The sequence below is a fragment of the Eumetopias jubatus genome, unplaced genomic scaffold (assembly GCF_037043125.1).
Source record: "Eumetopias jubatus isolate StellerSeaLion01/CBP00866 unplaced genomic scaffold, mEumJub1_p1.0 scaffold_5, whole genome shotgun sequence".
Lineage (NCBI taxonomy): Eukaryota > Metazoa > Chordata > Mammalia > Carnivora > Otariidae > Eumetopias > Eumetopias jubatus.
The window spans coordinates 83839867-83854755 of NW_028274811.1; the positions used below are offsets into that span (position 1 = coordinate 83839867).

The following is a 14889-nucleotide window of genomic DNA, read 5'->3' on the forward strand; positions in this document are numbered from 1 at the left end:
TTTGGTGCAGCAGAGCCATACATCTGCGCCTCCTCCATTATCCCAACCCGACGAATGAATTTATTGGGAGGCAAAGATTGATAGTGGCTACAGGAATACAGAACCCATCCAGAAGTCACAAAAGCTCTGTCTGAGCCAAACAAAGAAACATTTTTCATAAAAGGTAAGGTGAGGAACTTAAAAGTGAAGCTAAAAAGACTGATACTTCAGAGACCTGCAAATAGCTACAGAATCAGTTTCAGGTTCTCCATCTCAAAGTGTCAGTCACTTCAAAAAAGCATCCTGCTACTATGGTGGCTCAGGACACTTGTGTGCCATGGCAGCGGCCATGCTGTGTGGGTCAGAGGTCACAGCTTCCACATTCCGACATCTGTCTGTATTTTCTTGCCCTGAAACAATAGAAGGGGAACGAGGCTCATTTGCTCCCACTTTGTTTAACCTAATTGTTAAACACAAAGGATCATTTCCCCATATTTAGAATTAGTCTTCCTTTTCTTTCTATTCCCATTTGTTTCCATAAAATTAAGTACTATAAAAAACCTAACCAAGAGGTTAAGCCCCCCCACACACACACACATTATTAAAGTTCGGTAAACGTGACAAAGCCGTATGTCCCACGGGTGTCTATGGAACATGAAACACCAAGTATCATGTCTACCACCATCAAAATCCAGATCACAATTTGCACTATAATTATCCAACCAAAATAAGCCATGCCTTGATTTTATTCAAACCATAAAACTGCATTTTAATATGACAAAATACTTTCCTAATATGTATTTTCACAACATGAAGCAAGAGCTAGTTGTTAACTATAGTTTCTACATACATAAATAAGTCACTAATAAGACTTAGAATGGACACTCTGACAGCTTAGAAGCAAAAAGAAAAAACAAAAGTATTTATTAGTCCATTTAAAACAAAAAGGTCACTTTGGACACTCAGATATTCTAGTCTTATCCATGAGCCAGTCAAAAAACAAAACAAAAAAAATGGATGGATGATGGATATCAGAGGAAAGCTTTGCAGTACAAAAACTATCAGCTCATACCTGGACTTCAAATAAGGAGTCTAGGAGATGTATACCATTTCTTAAAACATGCATTTTATTTATCACCTTTATATTGCATCTGCAACCACCAAAAATCCTACTTCTAATCAACTGAAGCAATCTGTGACATAAGTAGTTTTCAATCTGTGCCCAGTTTAATCAGACTGACTGAGTCAGATTACTTTGAAATTAATCTTAAGGAAGTTCTGTTTTTACTGCAGTTCATGGGAATAATGTTCCCAGACATCATCAAACAGATGCAGTAGCAAGAAGTTTAGTATAAATTTTTGGTAAACTTTACTAGGCCACGTGTTCTTCCAAATGTATTGAAAAATACAAAACGTGGTGGAAAATATAACAGACTCGGCTGACATATTCTCATAATTTTTAATAACAAATATGAATCTACTTCCAATATAATTTTCTAAGAAATTATAAGAACCCATAAGAACAGTTTAGTGAGAGAATGAAGGCCTATATTTCAGGGACAAAAAGGCTCTGATCTCATATAATGCTTCTGAAAGCATCCCAAATGTTTCATTTTTAAAGATACCTATACTTTTATCAGCACCTCTTACTAGAGAAAGATTCTTGGTACCGCTGAGCGATTTACGGAAAAAAATACGTTGGTTGACATAAAAAGGCCTACTTAGAACAATCAAAAAAAGGAAATCAGGATTTGGGGGGTTACCATAGGAGCTATTAATATACTACTTTGAAATTAACAACAAATTGTAAGCTACAAAAGAAAAATACATATGTAAACATGGTACAGCCCGACATTTAACATTAAAATATGCCTGGGTTTAAAATATATTATTACTAAATTAAAACTTCCTTTTTTCAACTAAATACAAGAAGATAGCATTCTAATGAGCTGACAAATAATTTGAGAGAGCTTTAAATGTAGAGCCCTGCCAAAATTATTATAAAGTGGTTTAGTCCTTTTCTATCATCCATATTCATTTCCAGACCATTTTCATGAAAGAAATAAAATCGGTCTTAAAACAAGATGGCTGCTTCTAAAAAAAAAACAAAACAAAAAAACCCTCTGATTTAACAGAAAGCCAAAAACCTAGCTTTTCTAAATTGGGGAGCAAAAACTTAGTCATCTTTTTCCCCTAATCTCCAAGCATGTATTCACACATTTCCACATGGAAACCTATACATTACACTGTGCAGTTATTTAAAATTATTAATAGCAATTTTTTAAAAAGGTCTAATCTTTGTGTGCCAATAACATAATTGTCCAATGCATAAACATACAGATATCACATGACCAGAATTCCCACGTCATAGCAGAATCATGATCATCAGTCATGGAAAACGGGACACTTGATAAATAATTACAGGAATAATACTGATGTACTTACATCTCTTAAAGAATGCCATCATAAAACATCCAATGATATCTTATTACAAACACAACAACTGTATTGGACTTTTTAAAGTAAACAGCCTAGGAACTTAACTGTCAGAGTCTCTCCTTGAATTGCACTTTGCTGACCTTCCCTGAAGCAAATGGCAGATTAATTCTATGACATACATAATAAATATTAAAAGCATTCCCCTACATTTTGAAATAATTTTTAAATAGATTTTCTTAAAAATCACTCAAAACTATTTTTATTTCTCACTTGACTGGAAAATAAAGCCTGACAGTAACATATTCTTCAACCTGTCAACTGTCAATTGTATGAAGGATGTTTCTAAAGATGACAAAGGTTTATTTTTCCTTATTGAAAATGATAGAACTCTACCTGAATGAAAGCTCAGGTAACCATGACTGTGGTACACTCCTGTCTCCCAGCAACTAGCTAACTTAAGTAGGAGTTTTCACTATTTTAAAATAATGTTTTTATTGAAATCTATGGCTGTTTGAAAACTATACTCAAAAGCCTCAAAACCAAGAGTTTATATCCACACACATTCCACATTACAGAACAGTGCACAGATTTCAGTAGTTTACAATAAATCCTTCAAAGTGCAACAAGGAATAGATATTATCAAAAATACTAAGATACAGGGAACTTTTTTCATTTATAATCAAACTATGTATAATACTTATAGTACAAAAAAACCACCATATTACTTTTTAATTTTAAACTGAGCAGTTCTATTGTCTTTGGGCTGCCTTGTTTACTACTGACTTAATTTTAAAGACCTAAATGCAGACAAATTTAGGAGGAAATAGACCTCCTGGTTGTGAGTAACATCCCATTCAGAAACACTGGAAATTCAAATTAATCACAAGAAACTTTTCTACAAAGCAGGTCAGGATATAGGTTCAGAAGCAAATGAAAATATAAATCTAATAATATAAATCAGTCCCTTAAAAGAGAGCACACTGTAGATGTTTAGTTGTCTAAGATCACCATCAAAAGACAAATTACTAAATGTGAATATTAATAGCTCATTTCTTATACTCCCTTTGAGGTTTTTATACCTGAATATGAAGGTGTTATCCGTCACAAATGATCAAAAGGCAATTTTTTCTCAGTTCGGAAAACTGATCCTGTCTAAATATCCTGGGTAAGTGGCCAGGGCCTTCCTCGCTGTACTTAGGGACACACAGGCTTCATTTCCAACATGAACATTCTAATCAGAGCTGTTATTTTAACAGTTTATATACTGTTTCTAAAAAGAAAATTGGTAATAAGGAATCAGTCGACATAGACTGGTTCCTTACTAAAAATAAAATGTAACTTAAAATCATCATTGTTACTGGAAGTTATTCAAAACAAATACAAAAATGAAAAGGGTTGAATGGCATCTTTTTAAAAAACTATTAAAGCAAATGATTTATACTGGGGAAAAAACCCACTAAACAATAAATAAATGCTGCCCACATGTAAAATTCTGTTCTTAATATTTTCTTAGTTTTGTTCCACTTTGTATTTTAATGTATTCTCTTCCTCAAAGATACATTCTTTTAGCATATTCTTCTCCCAAGCTTGCGAAGGCCAGGACTCCTGAAGGACTAATTGTATTCATTCATTTTCTTGGCCCAGCATGAAGCTGGTAGCTTGCGTGGTTCATAGCAACAGGGGAGAAGAGAAGGCGCTCATCTTTATCTGTCCCTATACAACAGGAAATCAGGCCAGTGGACAGAATGCAATGTAATGCCTGTTCAGAAGGCATCTTGCAAGATTAAATGGCAAGAAATTCACAAGGTTAATTTGCCCCCAAATAACTAAGTGCTCCTTCCAAACCTGATCTTCAGCCTTCAAAGGTGGAAGCCTCTACAGCTATTGATTATCAGCCAGAACACACATGGCAACAAGATATTCCTTCAGTGAGCCAATGGTTTAGTTAATACCACTAAAATCAACTAACAGGGAGTAATGAACAACTGAAGGCTCTCTCTGATTCTTTTAATCACAGGGAGTTTATTGACCTTGGTCTCATGCTGGAAATGCCAAATTAGACTGTACAGCCAAGTATGCCTCAAATAGCACTGATGTTCCAGTCACCTAAAAAAAAAAAAGACAGTTGACTATTTCTGAGAGCTTATTATGAACATATAACGCATAAAATGGATGGAACAAACATCTCAGGAGCTAATTTTTCTTTTCAAATGTTTACAGAAAAGTGCCCCAAAACAAGAACCATTATACCAATTTGTAAAGTAAAAAAAAAGGGGGGGGAGGATTCACTTCAGGTTTTTTGCAAATGGATCAGGGTAAAAACGGGAGATATAAATCTCTGTCATACTGCTTTATTTTTATCCGGATGTCTACATAAATTCTGATAAAAAGATCAAAATAATAAAATTACCCAATTATATCTAATACATTACATTGAGGCTCAGTTAATAAAATTAAAAAATTCTAAATAATGCTTTTTACTGGAAGAACTTTTAAGTTTCTAGCATATAAGTTATTATTTAAAACATTTAAAAATTTCAAAAATAAAGTTAATCCTGTACAAGTTTGGTGATAAAATTCATTCAAAACCAGGATCAACTTTCCATCTTTCCAAATTCTTAGATTTAAATCAAACCGATTTCCTTTGTCAGTGGAAAAGGCACAGTGCTAGAATATTGTATATACATAATAAAACATTGATGACTCTGATTTAAAAAAATAAAACAAGTTTATTTTGAAAGGAAAAAAACCAAAGGATTATGATGGGGGGGGAGTTACTATCTCTCTCTATTTAGCCACATACAAATGATCTGTAAACCAGAAAGGTTTGAGTACTGACCTAGAATTCATAGCACTTTCACAACTGCAAGATTACATGTTAACAAAACTAAATGGTGTCAATTACCTGCTACTCTAACATGAAATGTTTAATTTACAAGTCCCTACAAGAATTTTAAAAGTCCAAAGAAAACATATGATTGGGTTAAAATTTAGTATACTCGGGGTGAATTATAGAGATATTTTTTTTTCCCATCAGAGCATAACACTTTAAATTGGTGATACTCAGAACCCAGCAGAAGCAAAGCATTAAGTGGGGAGAATCAATATTCTTCAAGTATGCTGGTAGTATCTGCCACTGTATTATTTTACTTTTCTACCTGTTAATGCCAATTAGTAGGAAACGTTTAATTATCCTATTATCATTTTGGCAACTGGTCAAAAGAAACCAAGAACTTTTCAATATACACACAATATTTAAAAGAATATTCTCATTGGAAGCATCAAACTGTTTACAACATGCTTCAGATTAAGAGGCATGTTCTTATATTGAGTCATCTCTATCTTTACAAGCGTAGCTGCTACAGGATAATGTAAATAAAGTTTTATTACTGAAAGTCTCTTTAAAAGTTACTTAAAAGCTTTTTACATTCTTAAAGAAATTAAAGACAAATAGCTATATTCTCCTTGATTTAGATATTCATTACTCAAAGTTACTTAGTAACATGCTGGTTCAGAATTCAGCCTAACATTAGAAGGATCACTCTATTACTATATTTAGGTGAAATCCAGACAACTTTCCAAATTTTTAAAATATGGAAGATGCATTTAGGCAAATGTTATCACATATACTTCTATTCAGATTGATAGTTCTCAGTTGCTATTTCAGAGATTTGTGCCAATTCAAAACATAAAATTGGTTTTTGGCCTGCCACCCAATAAGTACTAGCAACTAAAAAGTTATCAGCATTTGAAAATTGAACATCCACTTTCCAGAAGCAAATACCTACGACAATAGATTCTATCTGATAGCAAATAAGTTTAATATTTTTTTCTGTTAATCCAGATCTATGGATACTAATGGTATAATAAGAGTCATTAATGAAAACAATGAACTCCTAGGACTACAGAAGTTACAATATAAGATATTTAAATCCTGTGATCAAGATGTAATATTTAATTCTAATTGTATTTAAACATAATTTCAAATTCACCTCCATTAGTATAAGCAAAAATATATTTACTTCATTTTGCCACAGAATCCCTTATTAGCCTGTCTACTGAACTTACCTAAGAAAAAAAATTAATCTGTTTAAGTTGAAATCAAAGTTTTCAACTTTTTTCCAAAAGATTAAGTCTTCTGATTTTATTAGTTTAACAAGTCCTAAAAAATAGGATTTATATAAAATCAGAAGGCATGATTAGCTTACTTTACAAAATAACATTACTGAAAGTAAAATGTAAAACATTGAATCTATAAAATTTAGTAAACCCTTGAAAATTTTCTAAAATGTTTCTTCCCTATCTTTTGAGATAAAACTGTGCTTATTTCTAAACTAGTTATTTTGCATTGGCTGTTTTTAAATCACATCCAAGCTGAATTTTCTTAATACATCAAAAAAAACCCCATCTTATTCAACATTTCAGAGAGAAATCTGCCTACCAGGCCCGCCTTTCACGGTTACGTTAGTTTTTTTAAAGTAAGTTTTACTGTGACAACATATGAAGATAAATGCACCCACAAACCCCTAAGAATACTAAAGTTAGAGCTGAATCTCTTGGGAGAGGGGTACATTATCCTTTCTTTTGAACATCATCAAAATGATAACGATCAAATAAAAAGGTATTTCCACAAGCCTCGAATTAGAATACAGACTTGAGAATACCCTTGGTATTTTAAAATTCTACAGATTAACTTTGTCTGGGCAGGTTCAAAGCCACCATGGCATCCTGAGCAGAGTTTTCTACAGGCAGGGCAAATCTATTAAAAAACATGACCTGTGACAAAAATCAATGTGCTAATCTCAAACCAAACAACAGTATCAAAAGCATAAAACAGAGATAACCTAAGATAAAATGTCCTCAAACTAACTCAGACTAGCTTGACAGGTTAAGAAGGAAGGGTAAGTGGGGGTGTTGCTGATTCTTTCTGTTTTAACCTAGGATGACTGGAACACCCAAGAATCCAAATAAATGAAAACTGTGAGGAAAAGATCACACTGTGAAGTTTGGAGTGGGAAGGAAAAGCAACTAAGCACAAAATGTCCCACATTCAACTAACCAGGTTCACTGTTATTTTATTTAATAGGGCACTAAAGTTTAGAAATATAAATTCCTGTATTTCGTATATGCTCTTTAATAAAGCCCAGGGCGGGTATAAAACCAACCAACATAATGAGACTTGCTTTTAACACCATCACCAACTGGAAAGCTTGCTCTATTTGTCTTGTCAGCTTTAATAAAAGGCATCTCCTCTGGCGGGATGGCTTCCCTTTCTTTTCCTAATAGTGGTAAGTGGCATGTCAAAGAAGAAATAGCTTCCCATCCCACCACCCACCTCCAGAAGACATTTTTTTCTTTTTTAACCAAACTTTCAGGGATGTCTCCACTTCTGCCAGGCGGTGCAATTTAGAATTTGGGCTACCTGGGTGTGACTCTCTCTCCTGGAGTGGGGGGGGGGGGGGCTACTCTCCTTTCGGCAACCGGTCGACCGCTTGTGGGGAAATCTGCCCATCTTCATCTGAGCTGACATTACTTCAAGCGGGGACTCCCTCCCAAGCCTGAATTAAGGAGGAAGGACGGACCCAGTGGACACGGCCACCCAGGGATAGGAAGAACTGGAGGCGCCCGCCAGCCCCCTCTCTCCCATACACGTTGGGCGCGCAGCCACCACAAACTATCATCCCCTCGGCCTCCAGTCTCTCTCCTCCCAACTTCCACTCCAGTCCAGAGAAAAACCTGGGATTTCAGGTATAATCGATGCTATTTCCCTCTTAGGCAGGCACCGAAACCAGCCCGCACCTGGAAGCTGGCTTCAGTCCCAGAGAGCCAGAACATTATGGGCCCAGCGGGGCCGACTGCTGCCCACAGGCCGGGGAGAAAGTAGGGCTCGGAGCTGCTCTGGATCCGGAGGGGTTCGCCCGGCACACTGGACAACCCTCACTCCTCCCCACTTCCAGAATCCCTGAACAAGGGACGTCTGCGGGTGGCCAGAGTCCAGCAGGCGCGCTAGGGCGGCCCCAGGCGCCCATCTCTAGCCTTCCGCGTACTCGGAGGGCTTTGGAGACGCCCACAAAACGGTTCCAGGTAATTGCGCGTGTTCCTCCGGCTTCACACCGCCAGGCCGTGAACTACAGGGCTCCCACCTCCCGGCTCGGCCAACTCCAGCAGCTCGCTCCGCATACATGACGTAATCCGGCATTAGATCAAACTTTCTGGCACCTTGAGCCCACGGGGGGCAAGGAGGTGGGAGAATCCTCTCCACTGCCAGGCGCGCCGGGCCGAGACTGGGCTCGGGGCCGGATGATTGCCTCGCAGTTAGAAGAAAATAAAAGCCTAAAGCTTCCGCTTCCCAGCCCCCGCCCCCGCCTCACTTCCCCCAGCCCGTGCGCTCCCTGAACGTACCGAGAAAAGGGAAGAAAATTAAAAAAAAAAAAAAAAACAACAACTTTGGGGATGTTTGGTGGGTTCTCCCTGCAGTCCCTGCGCAACCACGCTCCAGGCGGGAACTCCTGACGGCGCGCACCCGGGACTCCCGGTGCCCAAGCGCTACGCCCGGATCGAGATGCTGGCCGGCTTGCCCCGGTGAAGAAGCGGAGAAGTCTCGACTCCCCAGCTCCCGCCTTTTCCGAGTCTCCCCGCGCTCCGCAGAGGCAGCGGGTCTGGGCTGCCCCCGGGACTCCCAAGGACTCCTGGTCTCTTTGAGGCAGCTTAACAAAGAGAGGCGCGACGGGAGCGCTTCCCGCGGGCGCCTCGAAAGCCATCAGCCCCCTGGCGACGCAGGCTCCGAGGGTGCGCGCCGCCGGCGGCTGGTGCGCGCTGGTCCCCGCCGCCACCGCCGCTTCTTCCGCAGGGCGCCGAGGCCCGAGTATCCCCGCTCTCCGCTCCCCTTATTGCCTTACCTGGGGTTGCTGCTGTTCCAGTAGACGGCGTAGCGGTCGGCGACGGCCTTGGAGCCTGGGTCCTGGCTGAACACACACATCCAGAGCACCAGAAACACCAGCGTCAACATCTCCACGTGCAACATCACGCCTAGCCAGCGGCGGAGCCCCCGACAAGCCACTCCGGGGAAAGAACAGGAATCCGGAGGGAGGGAGGGAAGGGGAGAAAGAGAGCAGGAGCCAAATAAATATGAATAAATAAGAATGAAGAGTGGCAAGAAAAGAAAGAGGGGCACACCAAGCTGGGGAGGGGAAGGAGAACGAGAAAAGGAGACGGGGGGGTGGTCGGGGAGGGGGCAAAGACAAACTCGCACCCCCAATGGAGGGTTCAGGAGGAAAAAAGGAATCACAAGATGGAGAGAAGCATGCGTGTGTGTGGTGGCGGCGGCGAGGGCGGGGGAAGGGGTGCCAAGCTGTGTCTCGAGCGGCGGCGGCAGGCCGGTCACCCCGGGAGAAGGAGGTGCGCACCGGGCCGGGCGGCGGCACCGCGGGTTGGGGCAGGCGGCGGCGCACGCTGCACAGTCACCGGGAGTTGCGCGCCGCAGCCGCGGGGAGACATACACTGGCCCGCCGGGCCCGGCTCAGCGTCGGCGCCGCGGGCTGCGCACGGCTCCGCCGCCGCCCAGGGCCCTCGCAGTGCGCCCCGCTTCGCTCCAAGTTACTTTGGCGGCGGGTGAGAAACTGCAGGAGGAGGGCTCCGTGCGGATGGAGGGCTTCGCGCCTGTGGTCCCGGAGTGTGAGGACCCCCTTCCCCCGCCTTCTCTGTGCCTTAACCCGGAGACCCTTGGAAATCTCGGAGGAGTCGTAGGTGCTGCGGGTTCGGGGCGGTGCGCCGAAAAGGGTGGGGATCCGGAGCCACAAACCCAGCCCTGCCGGCGTCCTGGAACTGCTTAAGCGGCAGCTAAGCCGGCGAGGAGCGGTCTTGCCTTGCAAACCTCAAAGAAAAGTTTGGCTCTCCGTGTCTTCCGGCAGGTCCCCCCGGCGGAGTCGGACTGCGGCGGCGGGAGACGACACCCCTGGCGCTGGCAGAGCCTCGGGGATTTCTCGCGCGTGCTTTTCTTGGCCGGGTGTGGGTGCACCAGAGTGAATGAAGAGCAGAGGTTACGAACCAGCCAGCGAGGCGGAGCTGGGATGCCCAAACCTGCAGGACGACGCCAACCCAACTGTTAGGCTGGAGAGCGAGAGAGAAAACAATCACTTTTTAAATGAATCCCTCCAACTCTTGGATGGGCTGATGTCAGTCTCTGATCGCCTTCCGGGAGCAAGACTGAGCCCCCAGACGCGGTGCCAAGAGCCTCGGGTGAGCGCTCAGAAGTGTCCCTGCGACTCCGACGGGTCTTGCCCGAAGCCCGGCAACTTGTAGAGATGCATCAATCAGTTTGAAACGGGAAAAGAGGGGGAAAAAAAGAGAGAGAGAGAGAGCGCAGGAGCGAGTGGCACCTCCCCGATGACTACATCAGAAAACCTTCCCGATCCTCCTGCAGCTGCTCCTCTTTCCCTCCTTGGGCACAGCAGCAACAAGAGGTGAAAAGCACCAACCGAATCCTAAAACCTCTACCAGGCGGGAAAATAAACTTGAGTGCAGCAGCACGAACAGCCCGGGAGGGATTGAAATGACTGGCGAGAAGTGGAAAGAGGTAAAAGTCAGTTTTGCAAAAGAGAAAAAAAAAAAGAGAAAAAATGCTTTATGGGAAAAATCTCCTCGGGCACGCCCCCTCGTTAATGACCTGCGTGTAAAGCCGACAGCAACGGCGACCCAGCAGCAGCCGCCGCCGCCGCCGCCCCCGAGCGCAAGGCCACGCGCGTGAACGTGGACGTGGGCGGTGCGGCCGTGGGGGGGGCGGTGCCCGGGCGTGTAGCGCAGGGCGCGGGGCAGGCGGGCTGCGCGAGCGCGGGTGTGAGCTCCGGACCTAGCAGGGGGAGGCGCCGCCCGCCCGCGCCCAGCCAGCGCTGCTGCCGCCGCGGCCCGGGTCATGTGGGCTGCTTTTTTTTTTCTTTTTTTTTTTCTCCCCATGCAGTTTACTTGGAAAGCGGGGGGGGGTGGAGCAGCCAGTCAGTGAACAGCCTGCTGTTTGCTTACAGGTCGGGGTTTTTTCCTCTCTCTTCACTCCAACAGGATTGGTTTGTTCCACGAGAAAGAGGCGTTTTCTTAATCTCCTCCCTTCCCCACGCCTCCTACCCCCCTCCTCGGCCCCACCTTCCAGAAACCTGACTAATTGAATTACTGGGAGTGCCGAGGCGCCCTCTCCTCCGCCCGAACCCAGCAGCCGCGCGTAACCCTTTGGATGCTGAATTCCGTCTGGGCTGAGGAGTGATTTGACATCTTTTTACCTGAGAGTGAGGTTTTTCAATTACACAGGAACCGGTTCCCATCTTGTAGCCGGCAAGCCGAAATCTGTCTCCGAGGCCTTGCAGGTGACTTGAAGTCCCAGCAAACAGGCTGTCAGGGAGCCTCAATGAATTCGTGTTCTTGTAAATCTGCGCTGTTCGCGACGCGCATTGCCCGGAGCTGGGTTATCTTGGAAACCTGAGCATCTCTCCTGTGCCTTTAAATTCGCCTCTTCCTACCAGTGACTTAAAGGTTCATGAGCAGGAAGCAAGACTTTTCTTTAAAGTGATGCTCTGAAACACATTTTTTTTTTTTAAATTGAGGAAATTAGTGTAAAGTGATTGCAATTCAGTGCGATCCTTCAGCAGGAAGGAAATGAATGCGGCAGGGGAGCCCATCAGAAATATATGACACCTTTTACATTTCTACCCCGAGGTTCGTTCACTGCCCACTCCCCAAAGGGTAGATGCTTTCAACGAACCCGGTGCGGCAAGAATCGCAGGTCGGGGCGGGAGTTCCTTTATTATTTGAAAATGACTCGCGCGTACCCGGACTTCTAGGACTTCTAGAGCAGGTTGCTGCGCCTTTGCCCCCGGCGGCCTCGGAAGCACAATGGCCTGACAGCAAGGCGGTCCGAGCGCCTTGGGACGCATCGCCCGTCCTCCAGCGCCCGGGAATCTAGCCAGGAGCTCGGCGCTGTGGGGCAGCAACCCCTCGGAGACTTGCCCTTGCGGAGCTCAGAGGGCTCAGGCCTTCATAATATTAGTCTCTCCTGCCCTCTAGGGAGTTGGCTGCCCCGGTGGGAAGGGCTGATCCCACGAAAGAAAGCGGTTTAGTTTTGCTCCCAAACCTTCCTGTTATCCCCTTTACTTATTAGCCCAATAAAATCAAATATCACGTTCTCCCTCCTGTGCTTTAGTTTTCTAGATCAGACTTTCCAGGAGCTTCGGAATTGTTTGGAAGCGTCCAGACGCCCTCCAGTGGTGGGCTTGAAGTCCACACCCAGCGGGGTTGCCTGCAGCTCAGTCAGGATTGAGTTTGACGGAGAACCTGGGGTCAACATCAATAAAGACTTGAGGGGAAAGGAGGAGCTCACATCGGCATGGAATTACCTGGACATAATGAGCCCTTGTCTAAAAGTTGAGTCGTTCCTCAGTTACAGAAAATTTTCCTACCTGAAGAGATCCTGAAATTGTCCTAGGAGAGTAACTCCTCTATTTGTGACTAGGTGTAGATTGTAATCTGTATAATTACAGACCTCGTAACAGACCACCGCAACAAACCAACCACATTCCTAATTTAAAAAAATGTAAATTCAGAATATTAACACAACTACTTGTCTACCATTTGTATATTTCACAAAATTCCTGCAGTGAGAAAGTTGGAAAACTTAAGCCAGGGAACTAAAGGATAAGTATTTATTTTTGAAACCAATTTTTTATTTAAAGCTTGATTTACCCTCTGGCCTGTAATCTTGCTGATGTTCAAGTTCTTGGCCTATTTTAGGGTGCACTTGTTTTTCCCTTTGCAGGAATGACGCATTTCTTCCCTCAGCCTTTCTGATGGTAGCTCTAATAAGTGCTCAAATGACTGAGGCAGTTTTGCAGGAAATATTCCGGGCTCTTTTAAGGGACATGTGTATCTTTAGGAAGAAGAGAATTCACACTCCTGTCTTGGGGAAAATGCTGATCTTCATCAGAAAGTCCTTTCAGTCAGGGAAATATCAGGTGTCAGGGAGTTAGCAAGCTGGCTTCCTGTGGCATCAAAGCCAAAGGAGTAAAGAAAAAGAAATTATATCCACTTAGTTCCTATTTGAAACTCATACTCCAAATGTGAGAATTCAACATATCAAAGAATATAGATGTCCTAATCTTGTCAATATCTCTAATTTTCTTAAAGTCTGGATAGTCCAATTTTAAGCAGGAAAAAAAAATCATACATGATGGTCTTCCTTAAAATGATTCAGGGAGTTGGAATAAGACATTGGAATTTGTAACTGTTTCAGAACATAAATGTCTATGTGAAATAGTTCATAAACCTAAATCAAATGCCTCCTGGGATCATATACCTAGGTAATTATTGATATTGGAATAACTAAGCAGCAATATGATAGATACATACTTAGATAGATGGACTTTGAAGAGGTATTATTAACCATTCACTTATTGCTATACAATGTGACTTTGTCTCTTCAGGAAAATATTTAGGGGATTTGAATTTATACAAATCAGCATTATATAAAATAACTATATTATGATTACTCCAATGTCACAGAGGCAATGACTCTTAAGCTGGTCTTTGAAGGGGAAATAACATTCTGCCAAGCATAGAATGAGGCTGAAGTATGAGAGAAAGAAAACAGCAAGCTAAAAACACAGAGTAAAAGGGTAGGGAGTGTTGGAAGGCTCTGAGTTGACAAGACTTGAACAGGGTTGTAGGGAGCTGAGACCTGAAAAGTCTGTTAAGAATGGACTGTAGAAGGGCTTAACTGCAATCTACAAATGTTTGAATTTAAAGCTACAGGAAACCAAATGCCCTGGTGGTTTTATTTTTTTAAGATTTTATTTATTTATTTATTTGACAGAGAGAGCACAAGCAGGGGTAGCTGCAGGCAGAAGGAGAGGGAGAAGCAGTTTCCCCGCTGAGCAAGGAGCCAGATGCGGGACTCGATCCCAGGACACTGGGATCACCACCAGAACTGAAGGTAGATGCCTAACCAACTGAGCCACCCAGGTGCCCCCACTGGTGGTTTTTTTTTTTTTTTTTTGGTGGTTTTAAAACAAGTGACAAGTAATAGAGGTAATAATCATTATGCCTCAACATACAAATAGGAATGGATTTACTTGTTTGTTTACTTATTTGTTCATTATTTTTTGGCTTTGAACTATCTAGATTGATGTTCTAACCTTGGCTACAAATTAGCCACCTAGGGAGCTTTTTTATTTTTTAATTTATGTTGTTGTTTTTTTTTTTAAAGATTTTATTTATTTATTTGAGAGAGAGAGAATGAGAGATAGAGAGCACGAGAGGGAAGAGGGTCAGAGGGAGAAGCAGACTCCCCGCTGAGCAGGGAGCCCGATGCGGGACTCGATCCTGGGACTCCAGGATCATGACCTGAGCCGAAGGCAGTCGCTTAACCAACTGAGCCACCCAGGTGCCCCTAATTTATGTATTTTTTTAAATATTTATTTGAGAGAGAGAGAG

The 14889-nt window shown here is 42.9% G+C and overlaps 1 protein-coding gene across 2 annotated transcripts in view; it reads right to left on the reverse strand.

Annotated features, from left to right (window-relative positions):
* Positions 1-9442, reverse strand: part of EFNA5 (ephrin A5) — a 266511-nt gene extending 257069 nt beyond the window's left edge. For both annotated transcript variants that reach the window (XM_088023662.1, XM_028102850.2), the window contains exon 1: positions 9318-9442. In XM_088023662.1, the coding sequence (XP_087879788.1) occupies positions 9318-9442 (125 nt within the window). The remainder of the gene's footprint in view (positions 1-9317) is intronic.
* Positions 9443-14889: the final 5447 nt, after the last annotated feature.